Raw genomic sequence first — 25,834 nt, forward strand, 5'->3', positions numbered from 1 at the left:
ATGTATTGACCTTTGGTCTGTAGCGAGAAGCAGACACATTTTTGTGTGTAAAATTCTGGCAATGACTCAAGTTGAACCCCCCTTTCAAGACCTAAACAAATCTGAGAAAATCAGGTCTTAAAAAGGAGGGAGTCTTAAACTGGGGGTACATTTACAAAGGCTATGAACAGAAAGTCTGAGAAAAGAGAGTCTTATGAGGGAGGGAGTCTTAAACTGGGGGGTCTTAAAAGGGGGGTTCCACTGTACTTGCAGACTGTCAATTTGCGGGATGGAAAGCCTGGTTTCCAGTATCTGCAATGCACCTTGCACATTATCAAAGGCATGACATGCTTGACTGAACATGTAAGTGAAAACCGGTAAAGGGGAATAGACAAGATAGAAGATAATTAAGTCAGTTCCCCAATCAATCAGAGTATATGTACAAACATGCACATTGACCCCAACTACGTGAACCTGATGGCTGTGCAAAAGGTCATGGCAATGTCAGCGAATGCACCTGAAAAGTCGCCTCTGCTCTTTCACTGCAAGGGACACGCACACACTAGGTGGAGGGAGGAAAGTTGGGTAAATGTTTGCTCTTCGCTCTGACATTCACTTCGCAGTGGGTTGAGATGTATGATTCGGCATGTTTAAGCTTTCTCCTTCTACCATTTCTGTTTTTGAGCTGATATTTTCTTCTTATCCAACCAAAATATTCTGGTTTTTATGACGAAAAGTTGACATAACAGTTTGTCTCCGAGCAAAAAGCTTTAAATTGAGAAGCGAATAAAAATAATTGTTTACACACAGACATCCAGGTAAGCAGTGAGCTAATGAGCACGTCTGGTGTAGAATACCTCCAAAACCTAACGACCCAAAGATGTTCTCTGTAAGCAAGCCCCAAAGAGGAAAGGGGGAGGGTGGGAGGGAGGGAGGGAGGGAGGGGGAGCGAGAGAGAGAGAGAAAGAGCCTTCAAATTATCTTTCCATTTTCTCCTTTGCTGCCCTACCAGGTATACTTTGTACTCATGAACTCACTCTCTTCCTCCATCTGCTGTTCTCTTTTCAACCTGCACAAGCCACAGGTAAGGATTGTGCTTATGAAAGCAAACCACCAGATAAGCGACAAATGCTTTCCAGGCAACAGTTTGTTTCTCCTTCCAGGCCACAGAGCTTCATGGCTCACTAAGTGTACACAACAGATTCTGTCTCCCTTTCCAGGACTGTACTGTACTGCTGAGATGCTATAAAGACATAACACTTGTGAGCCAGGTACAGTTAGGCTCTGTGGCTGGCACCCCAGTCTGTTTACCTGTGTATTGTGTACTGTACTGCTGGATGCCACAACTGACAGGGAAGGGGGTTGGGGAAAAACAGATTGCACCTGCATACCTAGCACCTGGGGGTATGAGGGGAGGAGGAATCGAAATGCAAAAGACACAGGGCAGTAGACAGGAGAGCAGAGAAACTCACACTCTCAAGAATACAATGTACATGCACACAAGACGGGTTCTACAGTGGAACCCCCCTTTTAAGATCCCCCCAATTCAACACTCCCTCCCTTTTAAGGCCCCCCAATTCAACACTCCCTCCCTTTTAAGACCCTGTTTTCTCAGACTTTATGTTCATAACCTCTGTAAATTTCCTCCTATTTTAACACTCCCTCCTTTTTAAGACTCGATTTTTTCAGATTACTGAAGGTCTTAAAAGGGGGTTCCACTGTACCAGATGAGGACCGGGGAGCAAGAGGAAGCAGAGTCAGTTCAAAGGAATAAAGGCTGTACAAAACCAAATGCTGTGCGACTGGAACTCAAAACCCAGCTAGGTTGTAAAGGGGCATAACCTGACTTAAAGCGCCAAGACTCTACAGACCAAAGCGAAAATTGCACTGCTTCATGAAGGGGAGAGGAGTGACAAAATAGGTGTTGAATTTGGCAGGTGATCCATGTATGATCATGTATCTCCCCACCAGAAGCTATTGGCATTCCCCAGGAATGACTTCCTCCTACAAATTATGGAAACTATGAAAATACATGTGTCATTCACTCTTGAAGATACTTAGCGAAAGGTGAAGCAAAATGAGGAAAGCTGAACCAATGGTTTTAGTTAAGTTTTTTGAAAATGAACGTACTAACAAGTACCAGTATTTGCTCATGAAACAGTGCCCAGATGTTTAAATGAAGGACAGACTTAGCTGGAAATTATTCCATTCTGTTTACTTTTTGTGCATGTGGGCACATGTACATGATTTTGTTTGTTTGTTTGTTTGCTTAACGCCCAGCCGACCACGAAGGGTGATATCAGGGCGGTGCTGCTTTGACATATAACGTGCGCCACACACAAGACAGAAGTCGCAGCACAGGCTTCATGTCTCACCCAGTCCCATTATTCTGACACCGGACCAACCAGTCCTAGCACTAACCCCATAATGCCAGACGCCAGGCGGAGCAGCCACTGGATTGCCAATTTTAAAGTCTTAGGTATGACCCGGCCGGGGTTCGAACCCACGACCTCCCGATCACGGGGCGGACGCCTTACCACTAGGCCAACCGTGCCGGTCTACATGTGCATGATAAGTCTGTGCCAATACAATTAAAACTTTCACCTGATATCTATAAACAAAGCATTGTTGTAAAATTGTCATGGACCTATGATAGGCACAGGTGGCAAACATATGTGTGCTTCTTAAGTTTGTTCCAACATAAAAAAAATGTACGCAAGTGATATGTCAAAAATTCACTCAAGTTAGAACCCACAATTTTCTCTCATCTGTACTCATAAAAAACTGTTGGTATAATGGCTGTTTGTTATTTTTGCTGCACAAGTGCCAATATTATACCGAAACAGCTACTGACAATCGTTTGCAATGAAACACATAAATCTCATGTGTGGTATGTGTGCCGAGAAAAGTATAATTACAAAAATTCCTGCGCATGACTCATGTGTAAACGAAACTGGAATATGCAATTCAAGATATAAAAGAACACTTGTCACCACTGGCTGCTGTTGCCGACATGTGCTCGGCAGAAATTAATGCTGACTCTCCACATTAGGGTCACCCTGACCCACTCAGGAACATTGGATTATCAAGTCATATACCCTTGACCCAGCAAGAAGAATTATGCCAGCTTTTACCAATAATAACTCTCAACTATCTAGTCAGACTTTCTTACCCTCACCCAGCCTAACAATTGCTGACCTTCATCACAAACTACGTAGTTTTGGAGAAGCGGACACACTATTATAAGATCTCTTTCTTTTGTGATCTTATGTATGATGGTGATTAGGCAACAACAACAAAAGTCTGTATCCTGACCGACCCTATTTTTTTGCGCGACCCTAGACTTTTTTTTGGCATTTGGGGAAAAAAATAATAAAAAAAATAAAAAAAAGTCTGGTTTTTTGGCAAAATAATTTAAAAATATGGTTTTTTGGAGAAAAAAAAATAAATAAAAATACCGACCTACCGACCCTATTTTTTGTGCCTATGTTACCGTAAACAGACTTTTTTTTTTTTGCCTTAACGCATTGCCCTCTTTAATATTCCCACAGGTACTTAATTGATGTGCTTATGTTTTCTGGTAAGGTACAGGGTGACACGAAAAAAACAGATCCCACCAAAAGTTTAATATTTTCTGAAATAATCAGCCGATTCTTTTATTTTTTCAGGTGAGCCAAGCTGAAATGATGTTCTAACAGCCCACCAAGTTTGAGCTTCAAGATGTCATGGACAACGGAGCATAAGACATTTATAGTCGAGGCCTATTTTCGCCGGCGAACAGATTTGCTCGGGCTGCGCACAACAGACTCTCTGACTGAATCAATATTCCTCGGTGTCCTTGCTGATTTAGGGATAAGTTCAGAGACCATGGGACTGTCAATAACCTCAATAGTAAAAACCCTAACAGGGGATCCCACTCTGGTCGACCTAAATCAGCAAGGACACCGAGGAATATTGATTCAGTCAGAGAGTCTGTTGTGCGCAGCCCGAGCAAATCTGTTCGCCGGCGAAAATAGGCCTCGACTATAAATGTCTTATGCTCCGTTGTCCATGACATCTTGAAGCTCAAACTTGGTGGGCTGTTAGAACATCATTTCAGCTTGGCTCACCTGAAAAAATAAAAGAATCGGCTGATTATTTCAGAAAATATTAAACTTTTGGTGGGATCTGTTTTTTTCGTGTCACCCTGTATTTGGGTTTTTAGAAGATTGTTTGATATGTGACGTGATGATACCGTTTAGAGAAATTGTTATTCCACAGGATACTGGACATGCACACCGTGTGAAATTCCCTTTATGACACAGTGTTGAATTTAATTTAGACAGGAGTGCACTTTATTCATTCAGACCGAACCAGACAAAAGGTGAGAGAAAATTACCTGAGGAACATCTAGCCACTTCTCGGCAGCATCCATAGCCTCCTTGGCATTGTTCTTGCCGTTCTTGGGGTTCCAGTCCTCCCAGTCAGGGCACAGTCCTGTACACACACAAAACACATTATCACTGGGGAAACACATCACTTTAATTGTTCTGTACTGTGCTGAAGGGATCTTCCTCTTATTCTTCGTCGTTTGCTTCCGCAATGGATAAAACATCCTGTCTTCATTAACAGCTTTATCCACCCAAATCCGCGTACGCTGCCTGAATGGCAGCAAAAATGGTCATACACATGAAAATCCACTTGTGCACAAACATGAGTGAACATGGGAGTTTCAGCCCATGAATCTTCTTCTTCTTCTTCGTTCATGGGCTGAAGCTCTGACGTTCACTCATGTTTTTGCACGAGTGGGTTTTAACGTGTATGACGGTTTTTACCCCGCCATTTAGGCAGCCATACGCCGCTTTCGAGGGGAAGCATACTGGGTATTTTCGTGTTTCTATAACCCACCGAACTCTGACATGGATTACAGAATCTTTTCTGTGCGCACTTGGTCTTGTGCTTGCATGTACACACGAAGAGGGATAAGGCACTAGCAGTAGCAGGTCTGCACATATAAGTTGACCTGGGAGGTCGAAAAAATCTCCACCCTTAACCCACCAGGCGGTAGCGGCTGGGATTTGAACTCACGACCTTCTGATTAGGAGGCCGATGTCTTATTGACTAGGTCAATGCGCCCGTCGCAGCCCATGAATGAAGAAGAAGAAGAAGAATGAACAGCTTTAAAAATTATATTAAAGTCCTGATTCCTATCAATCTAACAGAGATTTACAGCTGATTCATTGCCCATTATATGATACTGGGTCTGCTGACCTGCGTCCATAGTGTTTTGTTGAAGTACTGAATAGATTATTAGCCAAACAGTCTCCTGGTTTGCTAATTAAGCTTCAGCATACTTCTTCTTCTATCTACTCTTCACGTTCTGTTAAGTACTCTAATTTCATAGATCTGTGTACGATCTACATGTTGTATCAACAAGAACTGTTCAACAGTAATAAAAACTGCATGATCAGATAAATAAATTTCATCAATATGAAAATGAATAAAGAGATAAATATCAAAAAAGAATGAAAATAATAACAAAAACAAGTACATCACTTTATTGTCCATTAACATGAATACAGTGGAACCCCCCTTTTAAGACCTTTCAAAATCTGAACGAATCAGGTCTCAGGAGGGAGTCTTAAAATGGAGGTAAATTTACAGAACATGTGAAAAAACAAGGTCTTTAAATGGAGGAAGTCTCAAAAGGGGTTCCACTTTATTAAAATGGAAAATTCTCCTCGACACATCTAACTGGAGAAAGAAACTGACCTGGTCCGACGGCATCGACGAGGGCTCCGATAGCACGCCCGTCGTTCCAGTCTGTGGTGAAGTTCTTGATGGGCATGTCTGGAACCTTGCTCTGGATCCAGTTGAGCAAACGCTGCTTGGGGGTGGGGCCGCCCTCGGAGGGTGTGGGCTCCTCTCCCTCCCACATGGGCATGGAGATGGAGTAGTGCAAGATGAGCGTCCATATCAGACCCAGGATCAGCTTCAGCTTCTTGTCAACGATGTCTGTACTGTCTGCAAAAAGACAAAAGAGATATTCTCATCAATACAACTGTAAAGTGTAAAAGGTGGGGTTTTTTTCCTTCATAACCATTGTTCACATTACTGTGTGTGATATTTTTCACAGATTTTCACATTTACAATGTAAAAACTGTTAATTTTAACAACAAAAGGCACACTTTGCAAAAACAATGTTTCTACATCTACAACCACTGTGATATCATTATTGGTCAAATGCACGCATTTGTATGTGTCCCTGTGTGTCTGTCGCACATGGTTTTTATTGTGTATCCGGGACATTTTTCATGAGAGGTTTGGGGGTGTGGGCCCGGGATGGAGGTTGTAGGACTGAGACTGCATGATCAGACCACAAACCTTGAAAGACAAGAACAGAAGTGAAAAGAGAATTTGACTTGGTGTAAACCCCCACCAGTTCTAATCCTTACACTAGAGTGGAGGGAATAAATCAATGTTTCACTGCCAGTATCACCTAACCACCTGATACTGCAATATTGACTTTGATCTTTGGAGTAAACAGACTTGAAAGGACTGATCACACCCTAAAAGGGAGGCTCATACGGTTTGCAAACATTGATACTTTGCCCACTTTCAGGCAGGCAGGTTCTAAAAAAGGTGAATGACACAGTGACTATACATTTCCTCAATCCCAAAATAATCCCTCATCTCCTATCTGCAAGCCTTTCTCATTCCAAGCTGCAACTGTTCAAAGCAATTCAATCATCCTTGGCAGATCATTTTTTCCCAATGATAGCCGGTCTGATTCTGAGCCACAGGCACATGACTTGGGGGAGGGGGGGGGGGGGGGCTGTTCTTTTTCATTAGAAAAACTGAAAGCAGAAGGAGAGCCGACGCCCCCCCCCCCCTCCCCTGTGCTAGAGGTGTAGGCAACGCAGTAAAAGGCAGCACAGCAGACAGCAGTAAGGAATGTCTCTGGCAGTTGCGATCACTAAACACTAATACGTGAAGCGAGCACCGAGCCGCCGACTGTGCACACTCAGGTGTGAAGCATGCGGTAGAGTGGGCGGTGTCACGATTTCATCTTTCGCCTGTGTACATATTTCCCCCTCGACATATACTCAAGACTGAAATGTTTCCTGGTAAAATTAAGAAGTGAAATTATTTATGGACGAAAAGCATGTCAGTTTCTTGCATGTGAAGAAAATTGGTGGTAAAATTTAATAGATTTCACCCCCAAAATCGAATTCTTCGAAAACGTGTACTGAGTGGTTACGTCCCTTGAGTAAGAAGGAAAACATTTTAGGATGAATCAAATTTCTAAGTTAAATAAAACAAATTGGTTGGACAAATTTGGACCCATGAATGTAAGGTACACAAGGTCGCTTATCAGTACTATCGAAGGGTGGTTTTTTTGTTCAGTGTACAGTTTATACTAGATCAACGAGGCCGAGAAGCGAAATATCAACACGGCGAAAGATGAAAACGTCACAGGTGTCACCGCTTTGGGCATTACACGTACAGGTACACAGGTACGATGATGACACTGTCACTGGAGCAGTGCGTCTGGGGAATTTATGCTGTCTCATTCAACCGTCAGCTTATGGGGAGGCAGTTTCAATCAACAGCATTTTCTCCCACTCATTCTGGACACAGTCTGGGCGATTTCTCGGGAAGAGTTTTATCTTTTGAAGCATAAGCCGTTAACAGAGGAAAGGGAATTATCCTCAGGCATTGTTGAGCTCAGACAGTGCAAACTATCTGAAGTATTTCCAATGCCAATGGTAGAATCACGCCACATATCAAGCAACCTTCTACAAATGTTAGCAAGTAGCTCTAACCACCATACTATCAGACTAATAAAGATAAGAATGAGTAAACTTACTGCTGAAATAGCTACAGAAAGATAACCCCAAAGCTCAACCGGCAGTCTCAAATTCACAGAAAGAACAGCAAGTTGAACCTCAGTGAGAGACCTGTCCTCTGCTGCACCCTTGTTTTGGGGTGGGTTTTTTTTTTAACAGTTCTGTGCTTGATAAATATGTTTTTAGTCGGTCCTGCGTTCATACTTAACGAGAAAGGAGCTGCAGAAGCTGCACATTTCTCACATCCACTGAATTTTTTTCGCTCACAGTCAGTCATACGCTGATGTGACGGATTTATTGAACGCAAGTCGAATCTACCAAGAACAAAACTTTTGGCAAGGGTAACAATCTGATTCAGGAGGACCGTAAGAAGGGGAAACAACCAAAACAAATTTTTGCACTCTACCGAAACTAGGAACAACCTTACCTACACACACACACACACACACAACCTTCCCCATTCCAAACATGGCCATACTCTGCGAAACACCTTATTTCTGTACGTGAAAAACTGACTACAATGCAGTGGTTACGAGCAAAGCATCCGGTTAGGCCTACAGCTAAGAGGTGATGACCCGACATTTTGTCACATCTCCCAGCAGCAAAGCAAGGCCAACCACTGGAGCGTGCAACTAGACACGGAACAACCTGTAATTTTCCTGTATTATCTTAATCGTTTCCCTCATTACCATATTAACCCATACAAATTATGTATGTTGCGCTCTTGCTTTGTGCAGTTGTGGCATCAGGGAAAGTCACTGTTAACAGGAAAATAGTACTGCCTTTTTCACAGTAAATCTTTTTATTTTATTTTTTTTAAATATTATTTTTATGGCAGACAAAGCCTATCGACCAGCCACAAGAAGGATGACGAGGCTAGGGGTGGCTGTATTTGAGCGTGCACAAAACATTCAATAACAAGTCGCGTAAGGCGAAAATACAACATTTAGTCAAGTAGCTGTCGAACTCATAGAATGAAACTGAACGCAATGCCATTTTTCAGCAAGACCGTATACTCGTAGCATCGTCAGTCCACCGCTCATGGCAAAGGCAGTGAAATTGACAAGAAGAGCGGGGTAGTAGTTGCGCTAAGAAGGATAGCACGCTTTTCTGTACCTCTCTTTGTTTTAACTTTCTGAGCGTGTTTTTAATCCAAACATATCATATCTATATGTTTTTGGAATCAGGAACCGACAAGGAATAAGATGAAAGTGTTTTAATTGATTTCGACAATTTAATTTTGATAATAATTTTGATATATTTAATTTTCAGAGCTTGTTTTTAATCCAAATATAACATATTTATATGTTTTTGGAATCAGAAAATGATGGAGAATATGATGAACGTAAATTTGGATCGTTTTATAAATTTTTATTTTTTTTTTACAATTTTCAGATTTTTAATGACCAAAGTCATTAATTAATTTTTAAGCCACCAAGCTGAAATGCAATACCGAAGTCCGGGCTTCGTCGAAGATTACTTGACCAAAATTTCAACCAATTTGGTTGAAAAATGAGGGCGTGACAGTGCCGCCTCAACTTTCACGAAAAGCCGGATATGACGTCATCAAAGACATTTATCAAAAAAATGAAAAAAACGTTCGGGGATTTCATACCCAGGAACTCTCATGTCAAATTTCATAAAGATCGGTCCAGTAGTTTAGTCTGAATCGCTCTACACACACACACAGACAGACACACACACACACACACACACACGCACGCACATACACCACGACCCTCGTCTCGATTCCCCCTCTACGTTAAAACATTTAGTCAAAACTTGACTAAATGTAAAAAGGCGAAAGCAAAAAATGTGCCGACTGAAATGAGAAGTATTTATTGACAATGCAAAGAACAAAGACAGCTAGTGTCGTCACATAGTCGCCAAACACTGACGTCATGTTATGTAGCCTATCTAGTCTCACACCCAAAATAAAAACGCCTTGAAAGGGCAAAGACAGGACAAAACAACAACAAAAATGCATTCAAAGAAACAGACGTGCGTGGCATGTGTGGGTGTGAGCATGTGCGTGGGAGTTATTGAACCCGGGAAAACCCATACGAACTCGAAGACGCCGAATGCAGGTATAGGACGGCGAGAAATAAACCGCATGTTGTCGCTTTAGTAAACTAAAGGTAGGCCTATCTCACCCCCCAAAACACACACACACACACACACACACACACACACATACACAAACTCACTCCCCTGATCAAGCAATAGCCTTGAGTGAATCCGGCATTGATTCACCTAACTGTATAATGATCGGTCTTTGCTTTAAAACAAAAATCTGTTTGTGTGTGTTGGGGGGGGGGGGGGGGGGGGGAAGAGGGTGCCTTCTTGTTTTTATGTAACAACAAAAACAACAAAAACAACAACAACATTGCAAGGCGCAGTAAAAAAACAACAACTGCAGAGGTCGTTATTAGCAGGCTTCTTTTACAAAAAAAATGGTATTCATTCTTTTGCCAAATAAACCCAAACAAATCAAAACCGCTGAGCAAGAACATCTGAACAGTTAACACGAACGCACATACCCTCCCCTACCCGCACACCACCCCACTACGCCTACACACACGCCTCCCCGGTGTGCTCAATCCTAAAATAAGTCGAAGTTACATCGACATGAACAGTTTAACACACCGTCAATGCTTTTTCAGAAAACGCAGAACCAGAAGCTTGGCGAAAACACCGCAAACACAAACAATATGAATAACCGCGAATGAGGCAGCACAGCAGTGCATGAATGAAGCATTGACGCAAGCACAGGCAACAAAAGGAAATGCGGCAGGGAACAGGTGAAAATCCGGCACACCATAAGCCACTCCACGTTTATCCCCATAGGCTAATCCTTTGAGCGTTACTACAAAAAGCCCATAAAAGGCAGTCGTCTACTCCAGTCGCTAGGTCGTTTGACGCCGTCCCGCAACATTCCAGCAGTACAGCCACAAGACTGCATTAAACTCAAATTGTTAAAGTAGAAAACCGCACTGAAAAACGGGGAAACGAGGCCGATCCTTTCAGGCGTAGAAAAGAAGTGACGGTGATGTAAGTCTTCTCTATGTGTACCGACCAGACAAGCGTCGTTCCCCCCTCTCTCTCCCCCCCCCACCCTCGTTTTTCATCTCGTGCAAACTGTAAAGTATCTTGACACCCCAACAATTCCTCCCCAAAAATGAAAACAGTGACAAAAAGGAAAGAAACAAAGCTAAGAACTAAATGTACAAACAACAAGTCGCGTAAGGCGAAAATACAATATTTAGTCAAGTAGCTGCCATTTTTCAGCAAGACCGTATGCTCGTAGCATCGTCAGTCCACCGCTCATGGCAAAGGCAGTGAAATTGACAAGAAGAGCGGGGTAGTAGTTGCGCTAAGAAGGATAGCACGCTTTTCTGTACCTCTCTTTGTTTTAACTTTCTGAGCGTGTTTTTAATCCAAACATATCATATCTATATGTTTTTGGAATCAGGAACCGACAAGGAATAAGATGAAAGTGTTTTTAAATTGATTTGGACAATTTAATTTTGATAATAATTTTTATATATTTAATTTTCAGAGCTTGTTTTTAATCCGAATATAACATATTTATATGTTTTTGGAATCAGCAAATGATGGAGAATAAGATAAACGTAAATTTGGATCGTTTTATAAATTTTTATTTTTTTTTACAATTTTCCGATTTTTAATGACCAAAGTCATTAATTAATTTTTAAGCCACCAAGCTGAAATGCAATACCGAACCCCGGGCTTCGTCGAAGATTACTTGACCAAAATTTCAACCAATTTGGTTGAAAAATGAGGGCGTGACAGTGCCGCCTCAACTTTCACGAAAAGCCGGATATGACGTCATCAATGACATTTATCAAAAAAATGAAAAAAACGTATGGGGATTTCATACCCAGGAACTCTCATGTCAAATTTCATAAAGATCGGTCCAGTAGTTTAGTCTGAATCGCTCTACACACACACACACACGCACACACACACACACATACACCACGACCCTCGTTTCGATTCCCCCTCGATGTTAAAATATTTAGTCAAAACTTGACTAAATATAAAAATGGGGATAGTAAGGTGGGAGGGGGGGGGGAGGGAGAGGGAGGGCAAGGCTCCTGGTGGCCACACAAAACTGCTGCAACATGTGTTCACTGGCGCACGCTAGATTTTCAACTTCTGCATGTTTGACTCTGCGTGAGTTTGTACTTTAACACAATTACTATCCAGAACAGAAACAAAAAACTTGATTAGAGAGAGAGAGAGAGAGAGAGAGAGAGAGAGAGAGAGAGAGAGAGAGAGAGAGAGAGAGAGAGAGAGAGAGAGAGAGAGAGAGAGAGAGAGAACAAGAACAAGAACAAATCTTTAATTGTCTAAGGCCACAGCCCCTTACAATAGTAGTTAAAATAACAGCAATAGTATCTGCACAGTTATAAATTATAGTCACGCATAAAATTCAACAAATACATTAAGACCCTGATGACATGTCACTGAACCTGATTTATATGTATGTTAGAGAGAGAGAGAGAGAGAGAGAGAGAGAGAGAGAGAGAGAGAGAGAGAGAGAGAGAGAGAGAGAGAGAGAGAGAGAGAGAGAGAGAGAGAGAGAGAGAGAGACACCCAGCAGATTGAGACAGAGGGAGCGCTTACCCCGCAATTTTTGATGACGATTCACATTCCTTACCCTGCGTGCATGCATGTTGTTTTCAGTGGTTCAGGAGTTCCATGTAATTCATTTTTTGTGTTCGCCCGTTTCGGGCTAATAAGACGTGACAGCAAAAACTGCACTTCATGTGCAACCCCCCACCTCCACTGATTCTTTTCACAAACAGCCCCTCGTTTTTCTACCCGATGAGAAATTTAAGTTTCAATAAAAATCGACACTAAAGTCAAATTTATAAGAACCGAGGTATTATAAAACACACAAACCAAAAAATGAAATCAGTACAGAACCCTTAATGAAAGAACAATAATTCTCAATAAAAATCGACATAAAATTAAATCAATCACAGCACACGGAAACGGAAAAGCACATTCAGGACGCTTAATTTCACGCTACACCAACATTTACTAAACACGCGGCCTACCAATCTACCATGGACTGCACGACTTGACACAAAATTCGCATTCGTGTGACTGAACTATTGTGCAAATTAGGTAGCGAAGTGGCCAAAACTGTAAAATATTGATGGCTTTCCAGCAATAAATTGACAACTACAGTTCATAACGCAAACCACAGAACGCAAACCACAGAACTGACAAGCCTCCGCCAAATTCAAAGCAAACTTCAGACATCGCGACAAAACCTCAGTTTATTCTAGGCTGAACGAAAACAATGAATGGGATCAATTATGGACAATCCATACACTGCGGACATAGACGGAAATGACAAGCCTCAGTGCTCATCTTCAAGGCTAAACTACTTCTTATAGAATCAAAACGCGAGAGGGGTTCTATTAAATGTTTTCATAATCGAATTACAAAGATGTGCGTGTATGTTTTGACGACGGTTAGGACGTCTCGTCTCAGTTGAATGACCTCAGATTGCTAAAAGCGGCAGAACAAAAACAATTGTTTAATCGACTTAAGTGTTGGCGGTTGGTATGCTCTTTCTAGCTCAACTGGGATTCGAATCGTAATGCCTTTTTACACAAAATTGTTTCACGGAGAAAGAGACTGACAAAGAAAGAGACTCACAATTAACCATTAAATCTCTCCGCCACGACCACCCCCATCCCAGCCCAAATTCCCTTATGACGCAAAAAGGGTAAGACACTCATCAATACGTTTATACCGTTTTTATTGTCTCAACAAACATTCACCGAATTTTAAAACTTTAAAAAAAAAAAACCCCACGTATCTACCGTACAAAGAGTAAACTCCAAAGCTTCGAACAATAGTGAAATTTAAAATGGCGAAACCCAAGATGAATCAACAAACCCGGCAAACAGGTGATAATAGATTATGCACAGAGGTTGATTTTTTTTAGGTGGGTGACTCAACAATGACACCGAATACCATACTATACCTCTACCTTTCGTGTGCAAACGTTTACTTTACTTAAAAATTAACACATTCCCACACTCCTCTGAAAACGGAGAATTGCAGGTTACATTGGGGGTGGAGGGGGATGGGGGGGGGGGGGGGGCAGCCATACACGTAAAATCCCACGAGTGCCTGCCATAATCCAAAAACTTAGACTGAGAAGACGAACGAAAGCACGCCCCCTCCCCCCCCCCCCCCCCCCACATAACATGTATACTTCTGTCAATGAAACAAAATACAGAAGGGACAGCGGTTAAACCTACGCTTCTTTAAGCTGCCCTTTGGTCATTTCGGAACGGGAAGGAAGGGAAATACCTGTATATCACTGTCCACTGGACCTCCTTCCTACATATTCATGGGCACCTGTCACCCTAACCCTCTGAGTCATGGAGGATAAAAAGACAACCAGGTTTATTGATACCTTGTGAAATGCAAAAGCCCGGAGGTCCTGCATTCCCGACTCCCCATTGCCTTGATACCTAGCAAAGCACTCTCTCTCTACCTGCCCTCGTCCACTCTTATGGGGATTCAGTCCATATACCTGTCCACTGCGGTGACACCCAACAAGACATAAAAGATTTGCCCCCTGCTTCGTGTGTACAGGAGCATTAAACCCCACCCCCCCCCCACCCCCCATCCTCCGTTTCCTTCCGTTCATCCACTGACGCTCTGACTGTTCCGACTAGATTTGGTCTTTCTCTCCTGCGGTTGTCAGACTGCCTCTGTTCTGACTTGAGCAACTCAGTATGGGCATTGACACTGATACACGGACACACGGTTTTTTTAACCACCACCCCCACCCCTGTGTCTACCATCTCCGTCCCCCGACCTCAACCTGTCAGAGGTTAATCCATCTCATCCATCCACCCTTTAACCCTCTGGCCCCAAAGTGACCACCTCAAGTGTACAGATCCTCCAGTGACGTCAAAATAATGCTACCGACCAGAGACTCGTTCGTCGAATTTTTGAAGCTCTTATCTTTTTTTCACTGAGTTAGCTTTTTCCCTCTTTCGCGAATAAGAAAACCCTAACCCGTATCCTTACCATAGCCTTACTCCTAGACTCGGGAAGTCAAGGGAGGGTCAAGGGTTGTCCCTGTCAAGTTTAAAGATCGCTTTCACCTCCAATCTTCAGCCCGTAATCCTTAAACTGACGCCCACTGCTGTTGAGTAACTCTTAAAGTTAAAGGCAAGGGGCTCTTTCTCAAAATGTTTATCATTACTATCATAAATTTTGTGTCCTTCTTCTTAGCATTGTAGCATCATTACTCTGAAACCGCCAAAATCACATGTCGGGACACCGTCACAAAACAATAACATTAGGCCAAAAAAAAATAGGTCTGTTTACGGTAACATAGGCCAAAAAAATAGGGTCGGTAGGTCGGGATTTTTTTTTCCTCCAAAAAACCATATTTTTACGTTATTTTGCCAAAAAAAAAAAACAAGGATTTTTTTTTTCCCCAAATGCCAAAAAAAAGTCTAGGGTCGCGCGAATAAAATAGGGTCGGTCGGGTTACCGTAAACAGACTATTTTTTTTTTGCCTTAACAACAACAGCAATTGTTCTCATACAGGTTAATGAGGGAGTCTATAACCATGTATGTTCATATTCACTCTCCAGCGCCAAGGAGCAGTACACCGCAAATGCATTCAAAATTTACCCTTTGACTATCCGAGCATAGCAAAAATATTGATGCACGCATAGTTTGCTCCTCGTGTTAAAGAACGAACTATGCTTCTTCACGCAGTAACACTTGTCATATTCTAATAATAACAGAAGCGCGGCTTATTGCAGTTTGAAAGCCACTGCCTGTGTGCTTTACCTGCGCTAGTAAGTGACTAAATTAAAATGATGAGGGCTGAATGACAGGTTAGATCAATATCAATCAGAAGGACACGGGGCGTGCTCCCAGTATAGAGTGCATTTATGTTAATGACCTGCATATCATTACCTTACTCAGCCTTTACAGAATGTGCGTGATATGGAAGCATGTCAGCCCGCTTACGTGTTCCTCGCGGCAATGGCTAAAGGCAAACATTTTTGGGATATTTTCGGTTCAAAAAACGTGTACAGTCTCACCTTTGGTTTCGTAGGCTTTCGCCCACACTCCATTTCAGTTGAAAAAGATTGGTGCACGCCGTTTATCGTAGCTAGATTTACGAGGACTTTATCTAACCCCTTTCCCCCACGTAATTTTAGCAGTTTGTTGCACCGGCCAGGGTGTCTGCTAAACAAGCCCACCAAAAGATAAACGAAAAAACAAGAATCCGGATTCGAATTAAGACAGTCAGAAAAAAAGTGCACAAGAGAGCAGTTTCTCTTGTGTTACAAGTGAGATGAATGTAAAAATGAGATACGCTCTACATAGGTCTATACACTATTATTCATGACATGATTTGTGAGCTCATCATCTATCAACAACGACGAAACAAAACTAATAGCGTGTACACCAGTGCTGTGTACCGGACAACAGCTGACCATCTGCTTGGCCGCTCCTGAAATGCTGTTGACTATGATCAGTGTTGCAGCACAGAAAGTAGGTGGGACTCATTACATGTTTTTAGAAGGGATCTACATTCCCAGAACCTCCTCCCAAATCTGGCCTCTCTGAAGGTCAGTTGGTACCATTAGATCAGGCAGAAACTAGTGAGAGTCTAGGTACGTGTAACAGTCAAAGTGCAAGTGCTACCGACACACATCATATCCGTAAATTCGCTCAATTTTGCACCTTCGCATGCACGTTTTCCCTTGCATCGAAATTGGAGTACGGAAAACACAACAGTTTTGTGAACTTTTTGTTATAGGCTTCCCTGCTCGTCTAGCTATAGTACGTTATTCAAAAACTCACTGAGTAAGTTACATCTAAAGCCTACAGATCGTGTCAACTCCGCTCTGTAGTTATATTAGCAAGTCCAGCACTTATCAGTGCAAGCTTGCAGTGGAACCATCACAATTGTGTTTAATTAGCCCTGCCTTACTTTTTATCGAAACGCTGTCCGGTCAATGAGCGGCCATCTTTCGTCGGCCGTCTTGAAAGCTGTACTCACTGACTGCGGTCATCTTCTCGTGACACCAATTACTAGTAATAATTGGTAATTAGCTATATAGAGACCAATTACCAGCAATAATGGGTATCTAAAATGACAAACAGCTCAGCTAAAGCCAAGATAAAAGCATTCAACAGCACTGGTTGCAGTTTGACAAAGCGAGGAATCAAGAAAAAATCTTAATCGTGTCAGTCTATACATGGACACGAAAGAAAAGTTTCAGCCACGAAGCTAAAAAGCAGAAAATTCCAACGGCATACAAACTCAGCAGTGCCTTTTAGACTGCCAAAAGAAATGTACAGTTGTATGCCCGCAAAGCCAGCATTGGCCGAGTCCTCAACATTTTCCATTCCTCTTGTGGAATACGGACCGAACAAAATACTCGACCCCTATCTTGTCAAAACGGGTTTGTATGCATGTATTTGCGTGCAGTGTCAGCTCAGTGAAAAGATATGCCGGGCCTTGTGCATAATAACTGCGGTGAGATATTGCACAGCCAGCTTTTTCCCATTTATATAGTGTCTCAGCATGACACTAGCCTGACAGGCATTTTCCAGTCAGACAGTGTATTACGATATTTTTTCCCCATTACACCACAGTTTGATACTGGGTCATCTGCTAGACACACGCACAGACATGACTGTCCCTGCCACCATCTATCAACCACGTTGAACGAGTAGCTCATCCGGTATTAACACAAGAAGAGCAAACGCTCGATCGAGTCACTTTCGCAGTTCTGAATATTATATGAGGCATCAGATGGACAGGAAGAAATTGCTATTCACAACACAATGAGTCACGTTCACATAAAATTTGAGCCCGGTCACTTTTATAGTTTCCGAGAAAAGCCCAACGTTAAGTTGTGTGTTGCCGAACAGAAAAGGCTAGTTATCTCCCTTGTTTTTCTGATAACGTTCGTAAAAGGCTACAGATGTAAATACTTTGATGTAAAGAATAATCCTACAAAGTTTCAATCACATCCGATGAACTTTGTCAAAGATATAAAATGTCTAATTTTTCCTTTGACGCTGACCTGTGACCTTGAAAAAGGTCAAAGGTCAACGAAACCATCGTTAAAGTGTAGAGGTCATTGGAGGTCACGACTAAACAAAATATGAGCCCGATCGCTTTGATAGTTTCCGAGAAAAGTCCAACGTTAAGGTGGTGTCTACGGACGGCCGGCCGGACGGCCGGCCGGCCGGCCGGCCGGCCGGACAGACTAACACTGACCGATTACATAGAGTCACTTTTTCTCAAGTGACTCAAAAAATCTGACAGCTACATGACCCACAATCCTAAATAACCCATGGGTAAAGCGCGTTAATTTTTACTCAGTTTAAAATTCTTCTCTATTTTAACTAACACAATACGACAAAATTAGATCAGTGCGTTCGTCGCAAGGGTGAAACATTTCTTTATCTTCAAGAATAATCTTTTTCATGCTTTTCGTCACGGCAAATCGTTTGAGACGGTGTGAAGACCCGCCCTTGAAAGGTCTTGTGAACTGACCCAGTTAACACCGCGCGTGCTACCCCGTTGATTGACAGCTTGTAAAAAGGATCATTATCACCTTGTAATCATACTGCGATTACTTTTTGGGGGGAGATTATGAACACTGCCAAACATACAGCCCTTGAAAGCAACACGGTGACTAACGACTATCCCATGGACATACCACTGACTTTAGTGTATTGTGTTTATGTAAAGTGTATGTAATTGAAGTCTGTGGGACTTCCAAAAATGGTCAGCTCCATTCCAGGGTAGGGTTTCTTCTTCTTCTTCTGCGTTCGTGGGCTGAAACTCCCACGTACACTTGTGTTTTGGCACGAGTGGATTTTTACGTGTATGACCGTTTTTACCCCGCCATTTAGGCAGACATACGCCGCTTTCGGAGGAAGCATGCCGGGTATTTTCGTGTTTCTATAACCCACCGAACTCTGACATGGATTATAGGATCTTTTCCGTGCGCGCTTGGTCTTGTGCTTGCGTGTACACACGAAGGGGGATAAGCCACTAGCAGGTCTGCACGTAAGTTGACCTGGGAGATCGGAAAAATCTCCACACTTAACCCACCAGGCGGCCGCGGCCGGGATTCGAACTCACGACCTTCCGATTAAGAGGCCACAGCGCCCGCCAGGGTAGGGTTTGAACATTCCTTACAAAAAAACTACATCCCAGCATCAAAAATGCACACAATGATGTACTCGCGATGTTGACAACCCCTTTACTCTGACCAGCTATTGCCGAAAACCATTTTAAGCAATTACAGCTGAAATGGACAAAGCGACATTCTGCAACGTCATCAGCAAAATGATGAACGGCAAAATAACTCGGCAACAACCAAGAAAAGAGACTGAACAACCCAAATTGTGCTTTAAACGCAAAAAAACCCCGCAAATCCATTCAATTAGTTCTGAAGTTGTCCAGAAACAAGGACAGTCTGAGAACATAAACAAGTAAAAAGACTGAACAAAATCAAAACACGCACACCAAAAAACTGTGCTTATCAGTGCAGCAAAACAGAAAAAAACCGCTCAGAAATAGATGCTGTAGATATCTATAAGACTGGCGCAGTATCCTGGAAACGATCGACAGTCAACGAAGCGTGCAAGACAAGAAGCTCAGTGGGAGGAAGAGAAAAAGGAAGAGGAGGGTACAGGGGAAAGGTGGGCTAGGTGCCAGGTATTCCAGCCAGCCGCACGTGCAGTCGGTCCCCTGGTGATTCTCTGTGTCGGGGGAACCTCGCCAATCTATCTCGATTCACCTTCACCCACCGTGTTCCGCTTCGATGCTGCTGTACTGCCGACTACTCTTCCCTTCTCTGAGGGTATTGAGACCTCAGAACATATTAAATATTGTCACTTTCCATGTTTCTTTGTGTGGGTGTTGTACTGTCGACGACTCTTCTCACCTCTGTATGTAGAAAAACCGAAATGAAGGCTATCAGTCTGTGTCCATGCTGTTTGAAGTGCTTTTCGCAAGTATAGCATAAGAAGGTCAGGCAAATAAAACCGTCTCTCTGCCACTGAGTCAGAATAAGCAATTCGTGTCGAACCACACAGGTATATAATTATATATATATATCTGCAGAGAAGAGAGTGATTGTGTGCGTACGGTGCGTGCGTGTGTGCGTGCGTGCGTGCGTGTGTGTGTGTGTGTGAGTGCGTACGTGTGTGAGTACTACAATCCTGATTCTTTCTGAATGACCTGTCCTTCATTTTCCAAATTGGCAACCACTGAAAAGCAAACAGCGGCAAGACAGGCCAAAACTGGTCTCGACTGAATGAAACAGATACTGTAACTCGCTGAAGTATGAGGGTAAACATATGGTACAGCACAACCAAAAGCATACAGTTGAATCCAATTTTACTCTCATTGCAAAACGAGACAACAAACAGCACAAAACCTGCCAGCCATTGAAGATAGAACGGAGGAGGGCTTATCTTATTCAACGAATATCTTCTTCGTAAAGAAACTGTCATGGCTATTCAACAGTGAAGCAAACAGCGCCATAACTGTCGGGGCTACGCACCTATAAAATGCAGTTTTATAGGTAACCCCCTAGTGTGAAGCCCCACTCCGATCAAAAAGAAACCAAAACCACTGAGACAGGAGTATTCGAGGAGACTGACATTTTCACCGAGGCTTGAACGAGGGGCGCAGTAAAGACGCTTTGAACTGCCCTGCAAATGCTCATACTGCTTCAGGTCTGGAGGGAGAGAGAGAGAGAGGGAGAGAGAGAGAGAGAGAGAGAGAGAGAGAGAGAGAGAGAGAGAGAGAGAGAGAGAGAGAGAGAGAGAGAGAGAGAGAGAGAGATGGCTGTAATCGGACATGAATAAAAACGAGTGTTTACAAAACGTTGCGAAGGCAGCAATGCGGCAGACACATAAGACACCTCTGGGGGCCATCATTGGGGCCGCCGCAGCTGCACATAGTTTACTGGTTCGGAAGCACGACTGAGCTAATAAAGTACCCCCATCCCCCATCCCCTTTGCTTTCCAGCCCCACAAAAGCTGACTCGCCAGGTAAGAAAGCAGGTAGAGGTAGATAGGACTGAGCAGGGTACGAGGGCCACACAGCACAGGCAGCACTCAATGTAAAATAATGTCAGCTGCCTGAAGTGGCGGCCCGCTGCCAGCGTGTGCTCGTGAAGGTCACAGTACATCTCTTCACCCCTGACCTTTGACACAGTTCCGATCCACACGAGCCGTTTTAGTACCCCAAATTACCCTGCTACTTTGAGTCAACGCTGCTGCTGTGACTAACCACAGGCGGAAGGTATCGTCCACTGGACTACTACTATCACGATACCTTCCGTCTGTGGACTAACTCCGTGGGTAAAAATCCAATCTTTTTAACTCCACATACGCAACGTCAAACCGGTCCAACTTAGGAAGGCTCGTCATGAGCTTTCATGCGTACAGTCAGTCTCGGTGACTTTTATTTGTCTGTTTTTCAAGTGTTTGCGATGAAGCTGATACCCGTCCATCCCTCTTTCCGGAGCATGCTTATCATGCTTGAATGTCTGCACCGTGGCTTGAATGCACACTGTGGCATGTCCGGATGCAGATATTACTCAGTGCAAATGTCATTGATTGAATAGCCCATCCTCTGCAGACTAACAATGAGACATATCCCCCTCAAACACCTTCAAGTCTTCTTTTGTTCATACCATTTAACCGCTCACCAGCTCCGCCGGTCATAACTGTATAAAACTGAGTAACCTTTACAATAATTCAGATTCTTGTCTTTGTAAACAAGTTTTGCCTTGAGTCTTGGGTATCTGGCTTCAAAACATAAAGACAGATGAAAGCACACCCTGCCTCTCACGGCAACATTAGCTACATCTTAACCCCTTCGTCATACAGAAAAGTTGACTCAACAAGTCAATATTCAATCCCAACCAACGCCCCCCCCCCCCCCCCCCTTCCATCCCAACTGACTGCCGACACAGTGTGTTTACAAGATAATCCCGAAGTAACAGCGTCCCGTTTTGATAGACATCTTATTACTCACAGGATAAACAGACCCGATGTTATCTGACACAAAATGGAACCAATCCTGCTTCCATCCACGACTGGAGAAGTAACTCTATACAAAAAGTAGCAGGATATTTTCACTGCAAACACAAACAAGAAGTAACAGCAGACAGATGTGAAATCCAAGCCAGACGCTGAAAGCACTGCAGATTAAGTTAGTTTATACGAGGAGCGAGATTAACAGTCCGAATGGGCAAATGTTATTGCAAGATGCTTATCTGACAGGTACTAAATGAGACGCAAACAATCAAGACAAGTCTGCACTCTTGTCAAACGACGTTTCACCGAAGTCAGAGAACTAGACCTTCTAGTGGCAAGACAATCTTACAATCAAACCCAGATTCGATCTGACGGTCAAAGTGACACGTCGGCAAAGAACTCACAAAATCAAACCAGATTTTCAATGTCACAGCCAAATCTACGTGTCAGACCAAAGCAAAGTAATGACTGGACGAAATGACCGCAAAGAACACGCAGCCTGGACTGTTAAAAGGTTCGAATATGGTGATATGTAGTTTATGGCGTTTTGCACCAATCAAATTCATGACAATGTTAACGTTTGAGTAGAAGAATGAGGATATTTGATGCTAATACGGATGTTCATTATACATACAGATGCGCTATACAACTAAACACCTGTCCTTACAATATTACCGCTGTTAATTAATGACATAAAATCATGCTAATACGGACATTAAACAACCTGTCGCAAATCTGCTGTGATACTATAATTTTGGTGATTAATCAATCGCAATGGTCCTCAGGGGAACAGACATAACAGCCATTAACAGACTGACACGTTTATGTAGTGCACAATTTTCCTGTTTCGCCTCGCTGATTAAATCTGTAGGGAGTAACATTCCAAGAGTTTACACTCAAGTTATTCGAGACTCCAACAAGGGCTGAAGCACATCACCTCTTCACGTGTACTTGGCTCGAACAGAGCATCCCAGTGTTTTGGGGCTGAGGGGTGGCCAACCAAACAGCACTTACTGCCAGCTTATCTGATGGCCCTCCTGACATTACAAACGGGCTTAGGGGCTCTAAAACATGAGTCAGGTAGAAAAACACAAAACCTTTGGTGTCGGCTGTGGCTGCTAGTCATGAAGTCAAATTGCGAGAGGAGGGAGGGGATGGAGCTAGTTCAAACAGTGCTACAAAGGCTGATCAATGGTTCCAAGATTGTGCGAGTTTCACCTCACGCCCATCTTCCTCACTTTCGTGAATTATTAAACCTGTCGCACTGATAAACTATCTTAGCATCTCACCGGGAAAGTTACTGTTCTAAAGCTCGGGAGCCATACCGTTTCGTCTAATGATTGTAACTCCTGCCAGCAAACGGTTTTAAGATAAAGCTGTTGAACGGACGAGCAACTTGAAAGCTGAAAAGAGGCTTCTGCATCTTTCGAAAGAAAATCGTGTCTCAAGGCGACTCGCATTCCATTTATTTTGCATTAAAGAAAAGACTCAATATATTTCCAACCTTGATACAGAGCATGCCTCATTTTCGACTTCGCTCTGACTATCGTGATATATATGGAAGTTACATTCTGTGCTCCTGCCAAACAGTGAACTATGCTAGTACGCAGCAAAGCTAATTAGCAAAAACGCCAAACAGAGCTGCCGAGGCGGGGCACAGAATAAGACTTGAGCACACCACGCAATGTGTGCAAGCAGGGAGGAAGGGCGTGTCGTCTACACGTATTTGTTTCTTCAACTAACGGCAACAGATATCGCAAGCTGGCTGCTTCCCTTCTCAAAGGAGGCTCACAAGTTACCCCTTCAATTTCACAGCTTCCCGGCGAAATCAGAGATAGTTTAGTGCACAACAGTGCATTCTTCTGGCTGATAAAGCTAAATATTGCTATTTCATATGTTACGTGGATTTCCATTGGTCAATTGGGCAAAACTGAGCTCAGTGCAAAAGTGATATCGACGACATTTCCGTCGATATCAGTTTTGATATCGACGACCTCTTTATTGCTTCCCCACTTCAAAAACAAAAACACCTACATTTAAAAACAAACAAATATATATATGAAAATGTAATTATCCCAGAATTTAGTTGAGCAAGTGACTAAAGACTTTTTGAAAGAAAAGACATTTTGAAATACTGAAAAGTACAAGAAAAGAGTGAACAAAAAGAAATAATAATCAGAGGGAGGGATATGGAACAGCCAAAACTGAGACAAATACTTTTGTAATTTCTTTACAGTAAATACAAAATGTCCAGAGAATTAGCAATATATCTAACATTGACTGACTGTGTGACGATATCTTCTGCTATTGGTCTGTTTCGACAGTGATATCAAAATCTCGACCACTGTCTCAACAGACCATAGCAGAAGATATCATCACACAGTCCGTCAATATTGGGTACTGCAGAACATTGCATCTTGTAGGGGGCTGAGAACATGTTATGCAGAATAGTGCGTTCTGTGCCGGGTTGAAAACTCTAACGAGGAAAGGGCTGCTATAAAAACAACGAAAGTAACATCCTTTCCATAACATTTCTTTTTAAGCTAGGCCAGTTGTGTTTGGGTGGAGTTAAATTAACTGCATTGCTGCAACCACGCCAACTTTAATTTGTTTTTTTGTTCGGTGTTTTTTTTATGACACTCTTGCAGCATGTTTTGCTTTTGACTCACGCTATTGTAATAAGGTACACAAAAAGCACGATTAATTTTCCTAACGCTAGTCACCGCTCAGTAACACCCCCCCCCCCTTCTCATCTCTTGACTGACTGAACTTCAATGCAAAAAACTACCGATCGTTTAATGACGGTGTTTGAGACGTAAACTGGCAGCATGCTGAGCTAGCATTTGTCAGTGCTACAGACCACCCCAGGAAAAAGCTATTGGAGGTAACAGAAAATAAATGATCAACTCATGCAGAAAAATATCTGAATCGACAGGGTTTAACTGCTACTTGGAAGTGTGGGTGTCGGTCATACTTGAAACCACGGTGGAATTGTCTTGATTTTCATATCCACATCATAATCATAATGTTAAAATGTTAAAATGTTGACTAGGCAAATCGCATTGTCATGTAACACCTTTGAGAAGCATAAAAAAATGTTTTGGTATAAACACTAAAAGCATTTTACCGGAACTTCATCCAAAGTTCATAATTATGATGTGGATATCTTCTTCTTCTTCTGCGTTCGATGATGATGTGGATATAAAAATCAAGACAATTCCACCGTGGTTTCAAGTATGACCGACACCCACACTTCCATGTAGCAGTTAAACCGTATAAACTGATAAAGATACTACAGTGTACTGTAAACTAACCGTGAGGGTTTCATTAAATTATGCAAATTTAAAAGGGTGTTCTGTCTTCCGTGTGGACATCGACGAACATAAGAACCCACAGAGTGAATGCAGAAGGATCAACAGACCTAGAACAACACAGATCTTACGACAACACTTTGGCACTGAAGTGACAGGGACCCTTGAGACCGTAAGTGACCCCCAGACCACACCTGGCCTTAGCTGACCAGTTCAACAGGGGGGGGGGGGGGGGTTGTTCCCTTCCTAAATTCTGCCCTCACAAAATCCTCCGACAACATCAAACCACTTTATGCCTGTGACAACTCAGTCCAGGCGACACCGAGAGCGCCAGACAGCATAGTTTTATCCCAGTCTTCCCTCTCTTTCTCTCCATGCCAGGTAAGACCCCTGTGCAAACAGCGTTCAGCTTGTTTCACTCCCTGCGGCCAGGTTCAGGGGTCTCGTGGCATTCCAATATTGACAGTGCGGGCAACAAGCCTCTCTCGGACTGCCGCTGCTAAATCAGTTCGGTCCACACAAGGAACAGTAATGGCAACACTTTTATTCGGAGCGCGATCTCGAGCATTCGTACAAAAGCAGTAGGTATTTCAAGTGCCGAGCGGG

At 42.9% G+C, this 25,834-nt stretch overlaps 1 protein-coding gene across 5 annotated transcripts in view; it reads right to left on the minus strand.

Annotated features, from left to right (window-relative positions):
• The window catches only part of LOC138964239 (filamin-A-like), a 208,762-nt gene that overhangs the window by 78,032 nt on the left and 104,896 nt on the right, over positions 1–25,834 (minus strand). For all 5 annotated transcript variants that reach the window (XM_070336133.1, XM_070336134.1, XM_070336135.1 and 2 more), the window contains exons 3-4: positions 5,731–5,982; positions 4,358–4,455 (exon numbers count right to left, since the gene is read on the minus strand). In XM_070336133.1, the coding sequence (XP_070192234.1) occupies positions 4,358–4,455; positions 5,731–5,982 (350 nt within the window). The remainder of the gene's footprint in view (positions 1–4,357; positions 4,456–5,730; positions 5,983–25,834) is intronic.

Source organism: Littorina saxatilis, linkage group LG4 (assembly GCF_037325665.1).
Source record: "Littorina saxatilis isolate snail1 linkage group LG4, US_GU_Lsax_2.0, whole genome shotgun sequence".
Taxonomy (NCBI): Eukaryota; Metazoa; Mollusca; class Gastropoda; order Littorinimorpha; family Littorinidae; genus Littorina; species Littorina saxatilis.